At 52.9% G+C, this 21775-nt stretch overlaps 2 protein-coding genes across 4 annotated transcripts in view; both read right to left on the minus strand.

Moving 5' to 3' along the window:
• The window catches only part of TLE3 (TLE family member 3, transcriptional corepressor), a 51197-nt gene that overhangs the window by 19391 nt on the left and 10031 nt on the right, over window positions 1–21775 (minus strand). For all 3 annotated transcript variants that reach the window (XM_087704442.1, XM_087704441.1, XM_087704440.1), the window contains exon 5: window positions 1251–1313. In XM_087704442.1, coding sequence (XP_087560568.1) covers window positions 1251–1313 — 63 coding nt within the window. The remainder of the gene's footprint in view (window positions 1–1250; window positions 1314–21775) is intronic.
• Window positions 5580–6982, minus strand: LOC148048496 (lamina-associated polypeptide 2-like). Its single transcript, XM_087703645.1, has one exon. The coding sequence runs from the start codon at window positions 6849–6851 to the stop codon at window positions 5589–5591; it is 1263 nt and encodes a 420-aa protein (XP_087559771.1). The 5' UTR covers window positions 6852–6982; the 3' UTR covers window positions 5580–5588.

Here is a 21775-nt window from a genome sequence, read left to right on the forward strand (position 1 = left end):
CTACAAAATATGGCTTGGGCATTATTATGGGGAGAGGGTTTATTGTTTTGGGGTTGCCGGGCGGCTGCTCTCTTGCAAGTGGGCTCCCAAAGATCCAGGCACAGCCTCATGGGGAATGGCTGTGTTGCGCTGTCATAGCAGCGCAACACAACAGCCATGAAGCGACCACGCTCCCGAGCAGCCACCCGGCAAACCCCTTTGCAGCCGGGCACAGCGCCATTCACTGAACTAGGGGTATCACCAAGCCACGACAGCGCAACACAGCCATTCGCCCATGAGGCTGTGCCCGGCTCTTTGGGAGCCTGCTCGCAAGAGAGCAGCTGCCCAGCAACCCGCCTCTTCAGCTGGGCACAGCGCTGCTCACCAATCTAGCAGTATTCCGAAGGCACCAAGCAACGCGATCACCTTTGCCTCCCTGCAGGTTCCCGTGGCTTCGGGATACTGCTAGGTTGGTGAGAGGCGCTCTGCCTGGCCGGAGGTGGGTGGCTTATATGTGTGTGTGTGGGGGTGCTTATATTTTTGCCCACCAGAAAAATGTGGCATGGCTGTATTATGAGGACATGTCATATTTTGGGGGAAACACGGTAGCTTAGAGAGTGGAAAAATGTGCTAGACTTGGCAAGAGAAAAAGTAAATAGTGCATTAGGGCCTATAATTGGCTCAAGCCAATTGCGTCTAGTGGGCAAGTCTTTAAAACAGCAATATTTGGGGAAGGGAAGCTTAAATATCACCATCCAACATGCCTAAACAAAGAAGCTGCCCTAGAGCAAAAAGGAAGGGGGTGGAAGGGGCAGGCAGGCAACCAATGCCGCAGAAACGAAGTGGTTACCAATAGCTAAGAAGCTGGCAGATGGGGTCTCTGGGTCTTTGCCCCACATGCACCTCATTCAAGAAAACCAGGCTATTAAGGGGCATATGAAAACCAGGCTGCCATCTGGCCTGGCACAGGAAACAGACCACCAGGACTGTGACAGGCTCAGGAAGCTTTGCAAGCAGGTAGCCTTAGAAGAGGGGAAAGTGTTCCAAAGTGCTTGGTACAGAAGGGAGAGGACAGATGCTTGTCTCCAGGCAAAAGCCAAACTGGGCCCAAGACATTCCTGCCACAGGCCTGCTCCTGCCTTGCTCCTTAGGAGTGCCCAGGTAAGATGCAGGAGGCAGATTTTGACAGTGGGCGCTGTGGAAGGGCATCCCAAGTCCGGCTTAGACTTTCCGCCCTGCAAAGTCTCCCCACATTCCAAAGAGCGTCTTACCTCTTGTGATAGAAAAGGCATGATTTGGGCAAGAATCGTGTTGAGTCTCTTGGCAATCTCTGTCTGAAAGTGAGGAGAGAAAGGAAGGAGAGAATGAATCAATTGACTGTCATTGGCAACTGCGTTTTTCAGAAGAAAAAAACTTCTGGAATCAGCATTTATAGAGACTGCAAGTACTTGAAAAATGGAGTCACCTGGGATGGGGCATCATTCTCAGGTCCACTTGCAGACCCCAGAAGCTAAAAATGTGCAAGCATCTAAACACACCTGCCCTCAGCCACAACCACCCCGCAGCTGGGCACTGAAATGAGCCAAGTGGAGCAGCCTTCATCCAAAGAGGTCTGCCTAAGCTTGAGAAAGTGGAGCCGTTTGTGGAAGCTCCATCCTCAGAGCTGGAGGAGCAGGGCTGCATTGGAAAAAATTACATCACGCTACATATTACTCCTGGGATCGCCTGCCGGGTTTCAAATTGGCCACTTCTTACAAGGCCCGGCAACAGACAACCATCTCCCGCTGCTCACAAAGCAACCAACAAATAACAATGACATAATTTTTTAAAAATCAAGATGTCTCTATTTTTATTAGTAAAAGTTGCTCTAATTAGAATAACCATAAAGGTAAAATAAATAGTATGAATAAAATGGAAATGCATTTAAAATATACAGGTACTCCTTGACTTATGAACACAATTGAGACCAATTCTTCTGTTGCTAAGCAAAGCAATCGTTAAGTGACTTTTTGGCCCATTTTATGACCTTTTTTAGCCATATTTGTTAAGTGAATCACTGCACAAGTGAATTATGCGGTCGTTAAGTGAATCTGCTTCCCCCATTGACTTTGTCAGGTGGAAGCCAGCTGGGAAAGTTGCAACTGGTGATCACATGATCCTGGGACAGGGCAATTGTCATAAATACATGTCAGTGGCCAAGTGCCCAAATTCTGGCCATATGACAATGGTAATACTACAGTGATTATATATGTGGGAAATTGACCGTTGTCTTACCTGAACGGTCCTTCTATGGGTGCTGCGAAGGGAATCCAATCATGGGTTAACTTAGCCTTCTAGCCTTGAGACTGAGTATGCAAATATCAAAGTTACGCCTCCTCTGACTGGACTTCCGTTTCCTTTTCAGTTCTTTACGAAGTCCACCGAAGGAGCATTATGTCAATCCTCAAACAAGCCGCAAGTCATCCGGCACTACAGAGTCAAGTCCAGTCAGTAACAAGTCAGAGAGTCAATATCAAACGGAGCCCTGACCAGCCGAAGCTGCGGGCGGGTTTGGATTCCCTTCGCAGCACCCATAGAAGGACCGTTCAGGTAAGACAACGGTCATTCTCCTGTGTGCTGCTCCGGGAATCCAATCATGGGATATATCAAAGCAATGAACTCCCAGGGCGGGAGCTAGGCTGGTCAGGCTCCTCCGCAGACGGAAGGACCCTTTGCAACACTCTCCGCCCAAAGGACGCCTCAGCCGAGGCGAAGACATCAATCTTGTAGTGGCGAATAAAAGGCGAGGAGGATGCCCAAGTGGCCGCCCTGCAAATCTCTTCCACAGATGCTTGCGTCGCCCAGGCCGCTGTGGTGGCCGCACTCCTGGTGGAGTGAGGAGTGATCCGCCTTGGAACCGGTCTGGAGTGGGTGTCATACGCCAACGCAATGCAAGCTTTCAACCATCGGCCGATGGTGTGGGAGGACACCTTCTGTCCCATTGAAGATGGCTGGAAGGAGACGAACAGAGCCTCCGATCTTCAGAACGACGCCGTGCGCTTCACATAGCGACGAAGAGCTCTGCGAACATCCAGATGGTGCCACTGACGTTCCCGCGGATGAGACGGGTGAGGACAAAAGTCCGGCAGGACAAGTTCTTGAGTTCTGTGAAACAATGAGTTTATCTTTGGAAGAAAGGTCGGATCCAAACGAAGCACTACCTTGTTCGGGTGGAAGATGCAAAGATCCGCACGAACAGAAAGGGCTGCTAGCTCCGACACCCTCCTGGCCGATGTTATGGCCACCAGGAAGGCCGTCTTGAGTGTCAACAAGCGGAGGCTGATGGAATGTAGAGGCTCAAAGGGGGCAGCTGTTAGGGCCCTGAGAACCAAGGTCAAATCCCACGTGGGATAACGATGTACCGTCGGCGGTCGTAAGTTGGAAGCACCCTTAAGGAAGGTTCGAACTCGCGAGTGCTGGGCTAAGGAGCGGCCTTGGCCACCCCCGACCACCGTCGACAAGGCTGTGACCTGACGGCGAAGCGTGTTTGGTGCCAACCCCTTGTTGAGGCCGGACTGCAAGAAATCCAGAACTTGGGGCACCGAGGCCTTGATGGGATCGACCCCGGTGCGCCGGCACCAGCGGCAGAAGGCCTGCCAGGTAGCCTCGTAAATACGGGTAGTCGACGGGCGACGGGCCGCTTGAATTGTAGAAATGACTTCGTCGGAATAGTGGAGGGCCGCTAGCATCTCCCGCTCACGTGCCACACGGCTAACTGCAACAGCTGAGGGCCCGGGTGCCGGAGAGCCCCTTGGTGGAGCTGAATCTTGTCGTCCGGAATCCTCCAAGGACGCGAAACGGACAGATGGACGAGGTCTGCGTACCAGGGACGTCTGGGCCACATTGGAGCGACCAGCAGCACTTCCGCCTGTTCTGTCAAGATCTTCTGAATGACCGACGGAAGGATCGGGAGAGGAGGAAAGGCATAAAGAAGGCCGGCCGGCCAACGGCTGCGTAGAGCGTCTACTCCCTCCGCCCCCGGAGTCTGGTATCGGGAGTAAAACCGGGGAAGTTGTGCGTTGTGCGGGTGAGCGAACAGATCCACCTCGGGCAGGCCGAAGCGGCGAGAGAGTTCCTGGAAGAGAATGGGGTGGAGCTGCCACTCCCCCTGATCCACAGTCGCTCTGCTCAGCCAGTCCGCCTGAGTGTTGGCTTCGCCCGAGATGTGCTCCGCCCGAATCGATGAGAGTCTGGGCTCCGCCCAATGGAACAACCTTTCCGCTTCCAGCATCAGAGCTCTGGACTGCGTTCCCCCTTGGCGGTTGATGTGAGCCTTGGAGGCCACATTGTCGGTCAAGATTAACACATGGCGATGAGATACAATGTCCCGAAACTCCAGGAGAGCCAGACGGATGGCCCGCAACTCCAGCCAGTTTATGCTGTTCGCCAGCTCCTGATCCGACCAACGTCCTTGGGCCACCTTGTCCAGGGCATGGGCCCCCCATCCGAATAAGCTGGCGTCCGTTGTAACTTGAACGCGGTCCGGCTCCTTGAATGGACATCCCCGGAGGAGCCTGGACGACATCCACCAATGCAGGGACCGCCTGGCCTTGCCCGGGAGCTGCACCTTGATGTGGGAGTGACTGGTATGCGCTCTTTGGAAGGGCAGCAGGAACCACTGGAGAGGACGCGCATGGAACCTGGCCCAGGGCACCACGCTGATGCAGGAGATCATCTTCCCTAGCAGTTTGGACAGCGACAGCAGCGGTACTCGCCGATGGGATAGCGCATGATGCGCCAGGTGGTATATGCTCTGCCTCCTTTCCGGGGACAGGAAAACCTCGCACGACATCGAGTTGATGGTGGTTCCCAGATGAAGGAGGGACGTGGTTGGGCGCAGGTGGCTCTTGGGCAGATTGAGGACAAATCCATGGTTTCGCAATGCGTCCATCGTAACCTGTAGGTCTCGGAGGGCCTGATCTTGAGAGGACGACAGCACCAACACGTCGTCCAAATAGCAATTGATGCGTATAGGAAGCGAACGAAGGGAGGCTGCCAATACTGCCAGAAGTTTGGTGAACGTGCGCGGGGCCGAGGAGAGGCCGAATGGCAAAGCCCGGTATTGATAATGACGGCCGTTGAAGTGAAACCGCAGGAACTTCCGATGTGCCGGATGAATGGGCACATGGAGGTACGCTTCTTTGATGTCTATGGAAGTCATCATGTCGCCTTGGCGGATGGAAGCCAATATGCTCTTTAGAGAGTGCATTTTGAATTTTTGGTATTTGATATACTGATTGAGCTGTTTCAAATCTAGGATTGCCCTCCATCCCCCGGAGTTCTTTGGTGCTAGGAACAAGATGGAATAAAACCCTAGGCCTCCCTGCCCTTTGGGAACTTGCTCTATGGCCCTGATGGTGAGAAGATGAGATATCTCGGTGTCCATAAGGCGCCGCTTTGACGGGCACCTGGGCACAGGGCACCTGATGAACCTTCTCGGGGGGATGGATAGAAATTCTAGCGTGAGACCCAAACTCACTACTTGAAGGGCCCAGGCGTCTGACGTGATCTCCGCCCATCGGTGGGCGAAGGCCAAGAGACGTCCTCCTATGGGCCCTACCTCCTGTGAGTCAGCGGTATCTGCGAAAGGAACGGTTGCCCGCTCCTCGGAATGACCGTCTACTCTGCGCCTGACTCTGCTGGCGCCCCCTGTCTCTGGCCCCAGCTCGGTCCTGGCCACGGTCCTGTGCCTGGGAGAACCCCCTGGTATAGTTGGGGACATAGGGAGCGGAGGTAAACCCCGAGTCCCCAGACCGAAAGGGCTGCCGTCTACCATAAGGCTGTGGTCTTCTGGTCACACGGGCACTTGTGGAGGGAAGCACCTTACGTTTGTCCCGAGTCTCAATGAGAATGGGATCCAGCACTGAACCAAATAAGGCCCCGCCCTTAAAGGGCGTGGATGCTAGACGCCACTTAGATTTGATATCATCTTGCCAGTGGCGGAGCCAGAGCAAACGGCGAGAAGCCACATTGGAAACTAGGGCTCGGGATGCAAATTTTGCCGCGCTAAGGGTGGCGTCCGCAGAAAACTCTAGGGCTGCTATCAGCTTGGTGACATCCTGATGGAGGCGCAGTTCCTCCGGATCCAGCCTTTCCTGTAGTTGTCTCAGCCAAACTAAAGAAGTCCTATTAAAGAAGGAAGCTGCAGTAGCTGAGCGCAAGGCCCACGCCGCTGCCTGATGAGTTTTGCGAATGACCGATTCGGCCTTGCGGTCCTCGGCCTTCAATCCTTCCGAAATTTCAGAAGGAATTAACGCCGGTGAAGCAAGAGCAGCGATGGGAGCATCCACTGTGGGAAACTGCAGGAGGGCCTCCAACTCTGGAGAAGATGTGAAAAGCTTCCTATCACCAGACCCAGGGGGCTTAACTGCGGTCGGCTCATCCCACTGCTTTTGGATTAAATCAAGAAAAAGCTTGGGAGATGGAATAAAATCTTGCAGAGCCACCTGCTCAGCAAAGAGCCGCTCGGTGGCATCCAGGCCCACAGCAGCACTTTCTGCAGAAATTGCCTCCCCCATGTGGGCGGTAGTCTTGGCCTTATACAGCAGGGATTTGAAAAGAGTGTGCCTGAAAAGCCCAGGGGCCGGAGGCTGGTCCACAGGAAAGCCCTCGTCACCAGAGAGTTCCCTATCCTGGATTTCACCTTCCTCCACTAAGGGAGATTGTGCGCTAAACACAGAGTGTAAAGGGGAAGGAGGATCAGTTTGCAGAATGGAAGAATCCCCTTGTACTGCTTGGGGAGCCAGGCCTGAGTAGGCCAGAGTAGGCCTGGAGACCTGGGATCTACGCGCTAATTCCGCATCCACCCCTCTGGAAATAGCCTCTGAGATCATGCTGTAAAAATCAGCAGAAAGGCCCAAATCCTGGCCCTCCAGAGGCCTGAGGCCTGCAGCCGTGGGGGTGAACGTGGCAGAGGGCCCAGCGCGTGGAGGTGAACGAAGAGAAGCCCCACTAGCCTCCGAAATAATTGGGGGGGAACGAGGCCCGAAAGCCCCTACCTCAGAAATAGGGCCCTGGGGAAGCTGAATATCAGGGGACCAACCCTGCTCAACGACCCTCACCGGAGACACAGGTTGCTGAATCAGAACCAGAGGGGAAGAAATGGGAGCCCCAGATGCCTTGGGGGGAACCTTGGCCTTGTCTTTGCGCTTGTGCGACTTATCCCGAACAGTAGATGAGGCACGAGGCCTGCTAGTAGAGGCCCTGGTCGCGGCCCTACTAGGCCCAGGGCTGGCCCCTCCCTCGCCAGGGGAGCGGGGCTCAGAAACTGGCCGGACAGTACCTTGCAATACCGATTGATCAGCCATGATTTGAATCTGAAAGAGCTCAATCAGCGAAACAAAGGAATGCAATTGAAAGCACTCGCCAAGAACGCCACGTGGAAGCAGAGACCAAGAGAAGCGACCTCCTCCCTGAGTCAGCAAACTCGAGTGAGGGAAAAGGGAGGGGCGGAAGCAGTGCGCAAACTCAAGCGCGCGGCAAAATCTGCCTTCTCATCCCAGGCATTACTGCGCATGTGTGAAAAGCGCTTCCAAATAAGGCCACCGGCATCAAAGGCGCGAAATTCAAAGAAACCGCAGGGGAAAATTCCCAAACAGCCGATTCATGTAATCCTCCGGCAGCCGCTCCAGCGAGGGCACAAGGGAGGGAGGCGGGGAGGAGGGGGAGACCCGCTCCGACAAGCCACAGCCTCAGATCTGACCGCGCTCGCAGGCGGGTGCTATCCGGCGTGGCGGGCAGCGCTGGGAGACTCAGCTTCCTTGCGCGCTGAAGTTAAGGGAGGGCAGGCGGAGAACGCCCCACTCCAGCTGTAGCGATCCGATATCCCTTAAAGGGAAATAGCGAGGGAGGAACGGGCTGGCAGCAATCTGCCGCTTTACCTCCAATCCAGCAAGAAATCCACAGTGAAAATCAAGTAAATTCATCCTTAACCTTGAAAATTAACAATTAATCAAGAGAGCGTTGAAAATAAGTCTCGTAGGCTTGGACTGAGTAATAGAACTGAAAAGGAAACGGAAGTCCAGTCAGAGGAGGCGTAACTTTGATATTTGCATACTCAGTCTCAAGGCTAGAAGGCTAAGTTAACCCATGATTGGATTCCCGGAGCAGCACACAGGAGAAGGTCATCAATCCCTTTTTTCAGTGCCATGGCATCTGAATGGTTGTGGTGGGAGTAAGAGCATCCCATTCAGGAGGAAACACCCCCCCCCCCATTCCTATCCTTTAGCCTTGGCCAGGCAGAAGCTGCCAGTGTGGGGAGATTCCTGTGAAGTAGGCTGAGTACAATAGGAGAGCAGCTGCTTTGGACTCCACTGTGGGGACACCTGGTCGTTCATGCCTGACACTTTCTGTCCAGGGTTCCTGGGGAAGATACTTGTCTCCTGCTCAGCCTCGGCCAGCTGCCTGGCCAGAACAAGACACAAGAGCTAACTGTCGGTCAAGGCTGGGACATCTTCACCAGGAAGCCTCAGATTCTGTGTCGTTTGATCTCTTCTTCTCCTTCCCGAAAGCAAAACCACTGTGTATCTGTGGATTGCTCTGCAAGGTCATTAGGAGGGAGGGAAACATATTCCCAGATGCAGAGAGGCTTGCATCTTTGGTTTGGTTTGGTTTATTGGATTTATATGCCGCCCTTCTCCCAAGGACTCAGGGCGGCGTACAACATTAAAAAACACATATTACAAAAGTTAAAAAGAATTAAATAGAATATCCCAAACAAACCCAATTCGGATTAACAATAACTTTTAAAAAAAATGATTAAAATTAACAATGATCAATAATTTATTTTGTTTTGTTCAGGCCAGGCTGGCTTGCTGCAAAAGCCAACTTTTTAGCGCGCGTTGGAAGGACCGGAGGTCGGGGATTATACGAAGCTCCAGGGGCAGCTCATTCCAGAGGGAAGGCGCTCCCACAGAGAAGGCTCTCCCCCTGGGGGTCGCTAGCCGACACTGTCAGGCCGTTGGCACCCTGAGGAGGCCAACTCTGTGGGATCGCACTGGACGCTGGGAGGCTACCGGTGGCAGTAGGTGGTCTCGCAGGTACCCTGGGCCTAAGCCATGGAGCGCTTTAAAGGTCATAATTAGTACCTTGAATCGCACCCGGAAGACAACTGGCAACCAGTGCAGGCCGCCTAAAAGGGGTGTAACATGGGACCACCTAGGTGCTCCAATGATAACCCGTGCAGCCGCATTCTGGACCAGTTGAAGCCTCCGGGTGCTCTTCAAGGGCAGCCCCATGTAGAGAGCGTTACAGTAGTCCAGGCGAGAAAGGACGAGGGCATGAGTGACTGTGCACAGAGCATCCCGATCCAGGAAGGGGCGCAATTGACATACCAGGCAAACCTGGTAAAAGGCCCCCCTGGTCACAGCTATCAGGTGTTCTTCTAAACTAAGCCGCGTATTCAGGAGGATGCCCAGATTGCGGGCCCTCTCTGAGGGGGCTAACATTTCTCCCCCTATCATCAAAGATGGAACAAGATGCACAAATCGGGATGACGGAAACCACAGCCACTCAGTCTTGGAGGGATTGAGCTTGAGCCTGTTCCTCCCCATCCAGATCCGCACAGCCTCCAGGCATCGGGACATCACGTCGAGGGCATCGTTTGGGTGGTTTGGGATAGAGATGAAAAGTTGGGTATCATCAGCATATTGATGATACCATACCCCAAAACCACGGATGATCTCACCCAGTGGTTTCATATATATGTTGAACAGGAGGGGTGAGAGAACCGACCCCTGGGGCACCCCACAAGTGATGCGCCTTGGGGTCGATCCCTGCCCTCCAGTCAACACAAACTGCGACTGATCCGACAGGTAGGAGAACCACCGTAAAACGGTGTCCCCCACTCCCAACCCCCCGAGTCGTCGCAGTAGAATACCATGGTCGATGGTATCGAAAGGTTGAGGATGGTATCGTTGAGAGGTCTAACAGGACCAGGACTGAGGAGCAGCACCTGTCCCGGGCCCGCCAGAGATCATCGACCAATGCGACCAATGCCGTCTCCGTGCTGTATCCGGGCCTGAAACCCAACTGAAACGGATCCAGGTAGACAGCTTCATCCAGAAACTGGAGAAGCTGACATGCTACCGCACTCTCAACAACCTTCACTACAAAGTGAAGGTTGGAGACCGGATGATAGTTGGCTAAAGAAGATGGGTCCAGGGGAAGGCTTCTTAAGGAGGGGCCTCACCACCACCTTCTTCAAGGCGGTGGTAAAGAACCCCTCTCTCAATGAAGTGTTAGTAATCGCCCAGAGCCAGCCTCATGTCACCTCCCAGGAAGCCGAGACTAACCAAGAGGGACACGGGTCCAGCACACAAGTGGTAGCACTGAGTCTCCCCATAATCCTGTCCATGCCCTCGGGGGTCACAGGGTCAAATTCATCCCAGATGGTTTCCACAGGATTCATCCGTCGACTCACCCGAATCTACCCAGTCAGAGTCCAAACCTGTCCAGATCTGAGCGATTTTATCCTGCAGATACTGAACAAATTCTTCAGCCTTACCATGCAAGGGGTCTTTCCCAATTCCTTGATTGAGTAAGGAGCGGGTCACCCTAAACAGGGCGGCTGGGCAGTTATCTGCGGACGCGATAAGAATGGAAAAATGTTGCCGTTTTGCCATTTTTATCGCCACAAAGTAGGATTTACTATGAATTCTTACTAGTGTTCAATCAGATTCGGACCGGCTGGCCCTCCAACCACTCTCTAGGCGTCTTTTCCGGTGTTTCATCTCCCGGAGCTCCTCGGTAAACCAGGGAGCTACCCGGGATTGACACCGGGTCAGAGGCTGCAAAGGCACAACACGATCCAAAGCCCCAGTGGCCACCTATCCCAGGCTTCCACTAGGGCTTCAGTCGAGTTGTGAGCATCTTTGTCATATAACCTTCCAGGTTTGCATTTCGATCCCAAATGTCTGCCCTCAAGGCAGCCCAACCATGAAAAACAGTGAGAGGAAGCCTAAACAATTTGCTCCACGAGCTGAAACTGCTGCAGAGAAGCACACAAAGGCCTCAAAGCCATTCATTTCTGAGAAGGATTTAGACACACTTTCACGTGGTTGTTATGGAAGCTTCCTTCCCAAAAGGTTGTGATTTTCCATAGGTTCGGGAGATGCCCCCCCCCCCACTTTCAGACTGAAGGGAGACTCAGGTGGCAAAGCCAGAGGAGTCCTCACAGGCACCTTCCCTGGAACATGAGCCTTATCCCAAATGGACCTTCATTCGTCACCTTCTAGTTTCTATGGCAGCCACATCCACCTAATCCCCATCAGAGGACAACCAAATGCTCTTTGACGGACTGCAGGGAACTGCAAAAATCACCTGGCTAAGCCAAGTCATTGGCTACACTGGGGCTGCCCATCACTGGGAGGTCAGGATGAGAAGAGGCAAGGAGGAGGAACAGGTGGCTCTTGCTCCCTTGGGAGTCAGCTCTTCAAGTGACACTCACACCAAATTGCTCTTTTTGCAGAGACATCTTACAACCCCGCCCAAATCCCATGTAACCAGGAGGAAGGACCCCCAGAGAAAGGAGAAAAGGCCTCAGGGGTGCCATCACCTTCTCCTGAACAGAGATCTGGAAGTCCAAGGCAACTTGCTCCCTGCCAGTGGGGAGAAGCGCAAGTTATTGTTTAACTGGGGAAGCATTTGCATGGGAAAACCAGAGCTGGTACCAACATGGTGTATCCAATGAAGTTTTACTTTTGGGAATTCAATTCTCCTAAGAATGTTTCCTTGCTTTGGATTCACTAGTTGAACAGTTGACAGCAACCTGTAATTTTTGCCCAGTACCCGTGGGTGGGGGTGGGGGGTGGGGGAGAACCCCTTGAGAGAATATCCTTTTAAACCACACCAATGACCAAATTCAGGTTTCTTTTGGCAAACCCCAATCCAAAGCACTACATATATTGTACCTCACAGAGTGCAATACATTACTTTGTTCTCCTGCTTATGTGGAGTTAGAAAACAGTCAAGTTGGAAATGGCCATCAAGACTAATCTCCTGCTCATTCAGGAATCCAAACTATACAGCGTCCCCAATGAATGAGAGCCACACCTCCCAGGCAGTGCCTATCTGTCAAAGTACGTCATTTGTTTGTTTTAGTCAGAATCTGCCCTCTGGTAATTTTTATCCATACTGTTGTGTCCTGCCACAGAGAATGCACGACCCGTCTTGGTCTTCTGGGTGCGACACCCTTTCAGGTAGGGTCTAGGACAGAGATGGCAAACCTTTTCGGCACTGAGTGCCCAAACTGGAACGTGCATGCATACATGTGCATGTCCGTGCTTGTGCATGTGTGCTGGAGTGCCAGAAACCCGACGACCAGCACATGTCTGTATTATGGGCCATTTTCAGGCACTTTGGGGGGGTGAAAAACGGCCGGAAAATGGCCATGTTTTTTGGCTGTTTTTCAGGCTGTTTTCTAGCACTCTGGCATCTACAAAGATCAGCTGGCTGGTGCGCATGTGCTTGTCGGAAACCAGAAGAGTAGCTGGCAACAGCGTGTGTGCCCACAGCAAGGGCTCTGTGTGTCAGCTCTGGCACACGTGTCATCACGGGTCTAGGACAACTCACCACAGCTAGCTCCCTGCGGCCAGCGTCCACTGCCAAGTCGCTTTTGCCAACTCAGGGCCACCAAGTTGCTGCAGGACAAGTTCACCTGGCTAATTCACCACAGGAGGCTGGAGGGAAAAAAAGTCTCCCTTCTCAACCAAGAAACGTGTTCATTTCTAACTAAGCCAAGCTAGAACTAAAGAAACTTCTTGGATGAGAAGTGAAATGTTTTTTTAAAAAAAGCAAGAGAGTCTGGTTACCTTTTGGAAAAGTACCTTTGAGATGATACCTTGGGTGACTGAGAATCTCCACAGACACCCCATCCACACCATCAGTTAAGGAAGTTACCAGATCAGAATATGAAACAAGATTAATTTGGCAATATTTCTTTATGACAAATCTAGCCTGACTCTGGTAATTCCCTTTTTGTTTTACACGTCTTTATAATGTACTCCAGAAGGCATCAGCATCAGGCTAATTGGTCTGCTGAATCGTCCTCCTTCTCTTTTTAGAAGATGGGGGGAAAACGTTTGCTCTTCATCGGTATCACAGCATTTAAGGACTGCACATAAAGAGCCAGCCAAATCGTCAGCTATTTGCTTCAGCACTACAGGAAATAATTCATCTGGTCCCAGAGACTCAAATTCAAAGTAAAGAGTGATAACTTGATCATGTCCAATCCTGCCTGAGTTTGTCTCCCAACAGATATTAAGATAATTAAAGACTCTTGTCTTTGTAAAGAACTGCAATGTCCTGTTGGAAGTCTTCCCCTTAGAAGATACAAAGGTTGCCGGTTTGTTCCTTCACTTTTTCCAACCCAGAGAAAATGTACCTGTCTGCCAAATTCATTCCCGTGGCATTTCCATGGCGTTTCATGGGTGAAGTTAACTTCCAGTGCCGGCTGATCTGATGTTTCTGCTCCTTCTGAACAACTGTCTTTCATTCCCTGTATTCCATGGAATCCCCCCTTCAGGTCTTCGCTTTACCTGTTAAATTACATTTGGCTCTCTTGTTGATGGCCCTGGCTCTTGGTGTTAGTGGGGAGACTTATACAGAAGCCGGTCTTTACCTGAGGTCCTCAACTCAGGTTTTCATTCCTGGTCAACTTCACATTTTATCCACCATTGACTTTCAGAGCTGTCCACTGCAGCATTAGTTTTGCCAAATGTGATATTTTGTCTTGCCCCTGATCTTTATCCCTTAGGCCTCCGTTAAGAACGTTGGCTCTTTTTCTTCCAGGGCACAGGTGCCCCTTCCCTGCTTTTTAGCAACACAACCTCTTGTCCCCAGGAGGGTTGTTCTTCTGGACAAAACCTGTTTCACCCCACAGAACTTGAAAGCATTTGTTTCTAGCTCCAGTGATACAGGATATTCTTCTGTGTCTGTTGAGACCACCTCCTTGCCCCACTCTTTACTAGGCAGCCTCTGACAGAGAATTGCTTCTGCTGCCAATTCCAGCTACAGAATGTCCTTTCTTTGAACTCATCTATCCTAACCTTTCTTATCGGCGATACTGTGGTCATTTGCTGCTTCAGGCTTTCATCATGCCAAGTGCAAACCTGTATGTCAGAAGAAGGTGTGGGCTCCTTAAATTCCCTGATCAATTCCAGTCCAAAGACTCATGTTATTCCTCTTTATCCAGCAGAAAACAGCTACAGTTTCCGAAGAGAAGGCGTGGGAGGAGTAACACGTGGATATTACCCAAGCCTTCTTGCCTATTGGAGACTGAGGTATTAATCTTTTGGAGCCACACCTCCGTACTTCCTCCAACTCTCCCAGATTACCTCAGTCTGCGGCCTGAAAAGGAGTGTTTTTCCTTCTCTCCCTTCTCTTCGAAGACTTAAGAGTTTTTTCCTCAAGATTGGATCAGCGATCTCCAGCTACAAAGGTTTCCGATAAGGACCTTGCCTTTCTCCTCACCTCTCCTCCGCTGTGCTCCGCGCCGCTGGAAAGGCCTCGTTGTAAACCAGCATGTGCGCACGCGCCTCGTGCGACCGGCTGGTCACGTAAGAGAGGGCAAAGAAGCCTCTGCCTGGCACGATCGATCCAGGCGAAGCCCAGGCCTGTGGGAGGCAGAAGAGGACCTGCGAGGCTCGGGGCCTTCCAGGAGCTTCCCCCTACGATCTCCAGCAGCAGGAGGATCGGTCCAGTCGCCATTTTGAAAAGACCACGTGGTCGAGCACGTGATCGGAGCTTCACTACAGAGGCCCAAAGTGCCGGAAGAGGCTTCTTCTAGGCTCCACCCCGCCGGTGATTCGGGGGGTAATCCAGAGCTGGGCCTGCCGGCAACTGCCTCAGAGGATCAGCACAAGGGCTTAAGGAGCGGATCCAGCCTCCGAGAGCAGAATCCGACCTTGCAGCCGGCTAATGGAGGAGGAAGTGGTGTGCATCTAACCGTGAGTAATGGCGGAGGCAACCAGGAGCAAGGGCACCAGGCCCAAGGCCCCAGGGGGTGAGGATCCCGGCGAGGGAACTTCCAGAGGTTTTTCCCCACCACCTAGGGGGAGATCCCCACTGAGGAGGGATAAGGCCAGGGCCCCCAAACAGGCAGCCCCCAGGAAGGAGGCCAGAAGCACCAGGGTCATGGCCAGGGAATTCAGGGCGACCATCAGCCCTTCTCCTTCCAGGTCTCGTTCCCCTCGCAGGGCCCCAGCCTGGGTGGAGGCCCGGGCAGCATCCCCAGCCTCTCCAGGGGGCTCCTTTAGAAGGCATAGCTCTTTATCGCCCCCCCTTTCGCCTGCTCCCCCTGCGGACTCCAGAGCGGATCCCTTTGGGCGCAGAACCACCAGCCCAACCAGGCCTTGCCTGGCTCCACTTTCTCCAGAGCCCAGGGAATATCCCCAGCCTCCAGAACTACAGCCTGCTCTACCTGACTTAACCAACAGTTTCCAGGACATGCTAGCCAGGGCTCTGGCCCAGGTAATGGCTTCTAGCTTAGGTCAGCAACCTCAAGGTTCCAGGAGCAGGGCCCCACAGGATCCCCCTAGAATCCAGCAGGAACGTCCCAGCACCTCAGCTGCCAGGGAAGCCAGGTCTCCCTCCCCTTCCACGGCTAGCGAGGCTTCTGACCTAGAAGAAGGAGAATTAAAAGAGGTGGGGTTCTCAGAAGATGAGGATCCCCAGACAGAGGATGATTCCACCGTGGCAGGGCTTTTCCCCCCTTCCTTATTTAGCTCCTTACTTCGCAAGGCAGCGGCCACAGCTGATCTGGATCCTCCCCCGGATCCCAAACCGGCAGCAGAATCATCGGACAAGGGTAAGAACAAAAAGAAAAAGGGGCCCTTCCATAGACCCCCCGTGGCCAAGGAGGAGATTCCCATTCCGGAGATGTTCATGGAAGTCCTTAAATCGCAGTGGGTAAAACCAGGGTCCTTCCCCACCCCAGGTGGGAATGAAAGAAAGTTCTACAACCTTAATCAAACTTTTGCCCAGGCTCTCCAGGTACCGGAGGCGGACAACCCAGTGGCCATTCTGGCTTCATCCTCAACAGTGGTCGCAGGAGACACTGCCAATTGCCTCAAACCTGAGGACAAGAAGGCAGATATTGTCCTGTGCAAAACGTTTCAGGCTATTACCTGGGCTATCAGGGCGGCTGCCTCCGCCTCTTTCTTTATCAGGTCCACAGTCCTATGGTTGGAGCAGCTGAGGGACAGGACTCCGGCCTCAGATGTGCGCCTGCTACAAGACATATCCAAGATGCTGGCGGCAACGCAGTTCTCAGCAGACGCCACGCTGGATGCGGTAAAGTATGCGGCCCGAGCTATGTCTTCCTCAGTTGCTTCTAGGCGCATGCTCTGGCTATGTCACTGGCAGGCGGAATCCCGGATGAAGTGGCACCTAACGGGCGCAGACTACACCAGGGAGAAGCTATTCGGGACGGCGCTGGATCCTCTCCTCGTAGAGGATAAGAACAAGCGGAAGGTGCTCCCAACAACAACTAAGCGATCGGAGTTCCGCCACACGCCATACCCCAGGAGGGCCCCGTACCGACCACCCGACGGGGACAACCAGAATCAGAGGTACCAGAACCCTAGATTCCACAGGCAAGGGGATAGACAGTTCCAGAGGGACAGATTCAGGGGCCAGCAGCAAGGCAAGCGGCCCTTTCGAGGGGGAGGCGGTCGTCCCTTCCGCAGATTCAGGTAATCCGGGCCCAGATTTCCCCATCGGCGGTCGCCTCTCCCTGTTTGCGGATGCCTGGGAACGGGTCACCTCGGACGAGTGGGTTCTCCAGACTGTAAGGCTCGGGCTACACCTGGAGTTTCGTTCTCTTCCCCCCAGCAGATTCCGCACCTTTGCCCCCTCTACGGACCCGGCCAAGCGGGCCCTTAAGGCCAAAGCCATTAAACATCTACTTGACATCAGGGCCATTGAAAGAGTCCCAGAGGGGGAGGAGGGATCCGGGTTCTATTCGAACCTCTTCTTAGTCCCTAAGAGCTCAGGGGGATGGAGGGCCATCCTGGACCTTAAGCTCCTAAATTCCAGGGTGGTATACCGCAAATTTAAAATGGCCTCCCTAAAATCCATTCTGGAGGGCATTCGACCGGGCGACTTCCTAGCCTCTATCGACCTCACAGAGGCATACTTACACATCAGGATCGCCCCGGAACACCGTAAATTCCTCAGGTTTTCACATGAAGGGCAACATTTCCAATACAGGGCCCTTCCCTTTTGGCTGGCATCAGCCCCCAGGACTTTCACCAAGATCCTAGCAGCAGCAACCGGTCACCTACGCTCCCTCCCAGTCAGTTTGTTTTGTTATTTGGATGACATCCTCGTCTTAGCCAGGTCTCCCGCCCTGGCTGAGCGAGACCTGAGAATCACCATAGACACCTTTAGGGCCCTGGGGTTTTCCATCAATTTGGAAAAGAGTCACCTGGTTCCTTCCACCAGGCTCCTTCACCTAGGGTCCATCATTGATTCAGTGGCTGGGGAGGTTTTTCTGTCCCAAGATCGCAAGGACAGCATTGTTAAGATGATCCATGAAGTTCGCAAGTTACACTGTCCCTGTAGTTCTTCTTTCCAGGCTCCTGAGGAAGTTCATCTCGTGCATAGGAATCGTACTGTGGGCCCGACTGCACGCCAGGGAGCTCCAGTGGTTCCTGCTACCTCACCAGAGAGCCGGGACAAGCGATGCTACCTTCAGGATCAGAGTGACCCCCCAGGTACGGCTATCCCTCTGTTGGTGGCTCTCCCCAGCACTGAACAGAGGATGCCTCTTCAGAGAACCGACGAGGAGGATCCTCACCACAGACGCAAGTCTCTTCGGCTGGGGGGCCCACCTGGAGAATCAGATCGCCCAGGGCCGCTGGACCCCGTCAGATCTGCAAAACAACATAAACTGGCTGGAGCTCAGAGCCATCCATCTGGCCCTTCGACACTTCAAGGACTCGGTAGCCGGTCAACACATCCTGGTTCTGACCGACAACGTAGCGGCCAAGGCTCACGTGAACCGACAGGGCGGCACCCACTCCAGGGCCCTGCGCAACAAGGTCCTGCGGTTGGGGAACTGGGCAGAGAGGCACCTTCAGTCCATAAAAGCCGAACACATCTCTGGAACGGACAACCATCAAGCAGACTGGCTCAGCAGGGAGACGGTGGACAACGGAGAGTGGCAGCTCCATCCCTCGATCTTCCGTCAGATCTGCGAGAGGTTCGGCCATCCGACGGTGGACCTCTTCGCGACCCCGCAGAACGCCCAGCTGCCAGAGTTCGTTTCGAGGTTTCCGACCAGGGGAGCCATGGACACGGACGCCCTTCGTTGCAGATGGCCACCAGGTCTTCTTTATGCCTTTCCCCCCCTTCCCCTCATTCCCGGGGTCCTGAGGAGGGTGGTGGCGGAGGGAGCGGAGATGAGAATGGTGGCCCCCTTCTGGCCTCGTCGTCCCTGGTTGGCAGACCTCGTGGATCTGTCCACAGCTCCCCACTGGAGGATCCCAGCGGGGGTGCTGGCCCTGCACCAGGGGTCTCTGGAGCATCCGAACCCAGAGTGGCTTCATCTGACCGTCTGGCGATTGAGCGGGAACAATTAAGGGAGGCTCAATATTCCGAAAGGGTCATCAGAACTGTGGAAGCATCCAGGAGACAGTCCACCACTCGCATCTATAACACCTCTTGGGTGGCCTTTGCGGACTGGTGCCGAACCAAGGGTCTCCGTCCAGCTGCAGCCTCGGTTCCACAGGTCTTGGACTTCCTCCAGGAAGGGCACGAAAAGGGTCTAGCCACTAGTACGCTCAGGAGACAAGTCTCCACCCTATCCACAGTCCTGGGGGGGTGGGTGAATGCCCCTCCCTTGTCCCACTATCCGGTCCTAAAGCGCTTTCTCAAGGGGGCAGCGAATCTGAAACCCTCAGTGGTCCATCGATTCCCCACCTGGGACCTTCCTACCGTCCTTCAGGCCCTCACCGAAGCCCCGTTTGAGCCCCTGAGAGAGGTCTCTTTTCAGCTCCTAACTCTCAAGGTTGTCTTCCTGGTCGTCATCACCTCGGCCAGGAGAGTTTCCGAAATCAACGCCCTCTCCAGTAGGGCGGATCTCTGCACTTTCTTAGATAACCGGGTCATCTTCAGACTCGACCCCACTTTCATGCCCAAGGTTAATTCCCCCTTTCACAGGGCTCTCGAGATTATTCTCCCAGACTTCTGTCCTCACCCCTCAGGTGACAGGGAGAAATCCTGGTACAAGCTGGATGTCAGGAGAGCCTTGCACATATATCTGAAACGCACGGCCCCCTTTAGATGCTCGGAGGCTCTGTTCGTGTCTTATCAGCCTTCCTCCCGGGGAGCCAAGGTCTCTCCGGCCACCATCAGTAGATGGATTAGGGCGGCCATCTCACAGGCCTACAGGGCACAAGGTCTTCCGGTCCCTGAGGGCATCACGGCTCATTCCACTAGAAGTGCAGCCACCTCTGCAGCCTGGTCCACCCAGGCCCCCATAGAGGAGATCTGCCGGGCGGCCGCCGGGGCTTCTCCTTCTCCCTTCATTAAACACTACAGACTGGACGCCTACGCCTCTGCGGAGGCTGCCTTCGGCAGGAGGGTTCTGCAGCGGGTTCTGGACTCCCCGGGGGGCTCAAGCCCAGCGAATCCCTCCCAGGACATCTAGCTTTGGTATGTCCCACGTGTTACTCCTCCCACGCCTTCTCTTCGGAAACTGGCAGTTGGACTTACCTGAACTGCATGTTTCGTAGAGATGCGTGGGAGGAGTCACTTCCCTCCCGTCTGGGCGCCCCTGCGCCTAGGGGGGGGGGCTGAGCGAGTCCAGGTTCAGCGTTAGCTATTAGGAAGGATATGTGTTGGCTGTTTTTTGTTTGTCCTTCCTTTTAGTTTCTGCTACGATCCATCGGTAATCTGGGAGAGTCGGAGGAGGTACGGAGGTGTGGCTCCAAAAGATTAATACCTCAGTCTCCAATAGGCAAGAAGGCTTGGGTAATACCCACGTGTTACTCCTCCCACGCATCTCTATGAAACATGCAGTTCAGGTAAGTCCAACTGCCAATCACCCACACAGGGCAACGATAGAGTGAAACAGTCCAGGATCTGCTAAAGTATTTTGGATAGATGGCCATTCAGTCTCTGCCTGAAGATCTCCAATGAAGGGAAACATCTGAAGACAGACTTTTCTTCAGCCAACAGAACATATCCTGCTACTTTTAAGAGTTCTTCACAACCCTCATTGCCTTGGCAGCCCTTCCATTTATTCTTGTAAGTCTCGGAACAAATCTCTCTTGCAGGAGCTTAGTGACTGAAAGCAACCAAAGTATCATCTCCTGTGTTTTAATCATCATTTCCCCACCAGGATCTCCTCTTTTCTGTACACAGCAGCCACTGCAGCCCCTCTGTCAAAGCCTATTCTGTCCCTGGTCCTAGAGCCCCCAAGAACCAGGACAGTTTAGCACCCTGTATTTCTCACCAATCTTCCCCTATTTGCACCACAGGCCTGACAGGTAAGGTGCTGCTAAGGAAGACTGCAAGGTCCCTGGACCATCACTTGACTATCACATTCTGAAGGGAACTGAAGCTTCTCACCCCTGCTGGAAATACTGGATACTCCTCAAAGGCCTTCGTTGTGGCTTTCGTTCACTGCCACTTGTTTCCCAACAAGTCCCAGAGTTAAGAGAGATGCAGCCATCTACTCAAGTGTCTCCAGTACTTGCTGAAAGCAGAATATTGTCTCTCTAAACAGATGAAAATAAATCCTTGAGCATTGGCCATTCTCACTCAGGCAGACAATTAGTGACACTTCCAGCTGTCTAGCACACATTCAAGTGCTCTCTAGTGTCAGACACTCCAGGGCATGTTGAAAGCTATTTGTGGTTGCTATTTGTGGAGAACCCTGCTGATGAGAATTATTCACAGGTAGGAGTCTGCATGCAGGCACAAACAGATGTTATGGAGTTCCCAAATGCACAGGGCAAAGAGGACCAACGTGGAAACAAAAATGAGAAAATCAGGCCCAGATCCTTTAGCCTGAGGCCATGGATCTGCAAGGACAGGATTTCTAAGAGCAGACATGGGGAAGGAAGAAGGCTATCTGAAAGGAAGATGTACCCCCGGCAGACTGTGAGCGTGGTACGGTTGATGGACTGCACAGACAGGGAGGGCACTTTTGCACAACTTTAAGTTGGAGCAGTTTACTTTTGTTAAAGGATCCCTTCATATTTAAACGCATGTCAACATCCCCCTCCTGTGCAGTGGGAGCCCCTAGCCTAGGTAGCTCTTTAATCAGCCTCATCAGTAAATGATCACCAGGACACCTGCACCAAATGATTAGGGGTCAGAAATCTGATTTTCTTCTAGAATCCCCCCCACTCCCCAATATAGTATTTTGTTTCATGAGAGTCATTCCCCAAGAAAACAAGGCAGGAGTGAAAGGTGCAACTGATGGAAGTAAAAGGTTTGGCTTCCTTTGAGCCAAGCTCAGCACCAGGCGATTTCACAAACACATCCCTGAAGTTTATTTTATTGATTGGCTGATTTGATTTATGTGGCCATCCAATCTCCTAGAATGACTCTGGGCAACTTACAAGATACAATATGGATGGTGCTTTGCCTTCTCTCTCCTAGACTGCTCAAAAAGTCCTATTAGTAAAGAAGCATCTTTGATGTCCTACCCTGGTCTTACAGCATGTTACATAAAAACCCTCCCAATACAATCATAAAGATACAAGGACACAAGTTGCCATCCTTGAATTAAGCTCAGAAATGGGAA

Source organism: Thamnophis sirtalis, unplaced genomic scaffold, assembly GCF_051295495.1.
Source record: "Thamnophis sirtalis isolate CommonGarterSnake01/CBP01778 unplaced genomic scaffold, rThaSir2_p1.2 scaffold_2, whole genome shotgun sequence".
In the NCBI taxonomy this organism is placed as follows: Eukaryota; Metazoa; Chordata; class Lepidosauria; order Squamata; family Natricidae; genus Thamnophis; species Thamnophis sirtalis.

Excerpts from the sequence above, each read along its gene's own strand:
- LOC148048496 (XM_087703645.1), bottom strand. The coding sequence starts at position 6,851 with ATGATCTCAGAGGCTATTTCCAGAGGGGTGGATGCGGAATTAGCGCGT.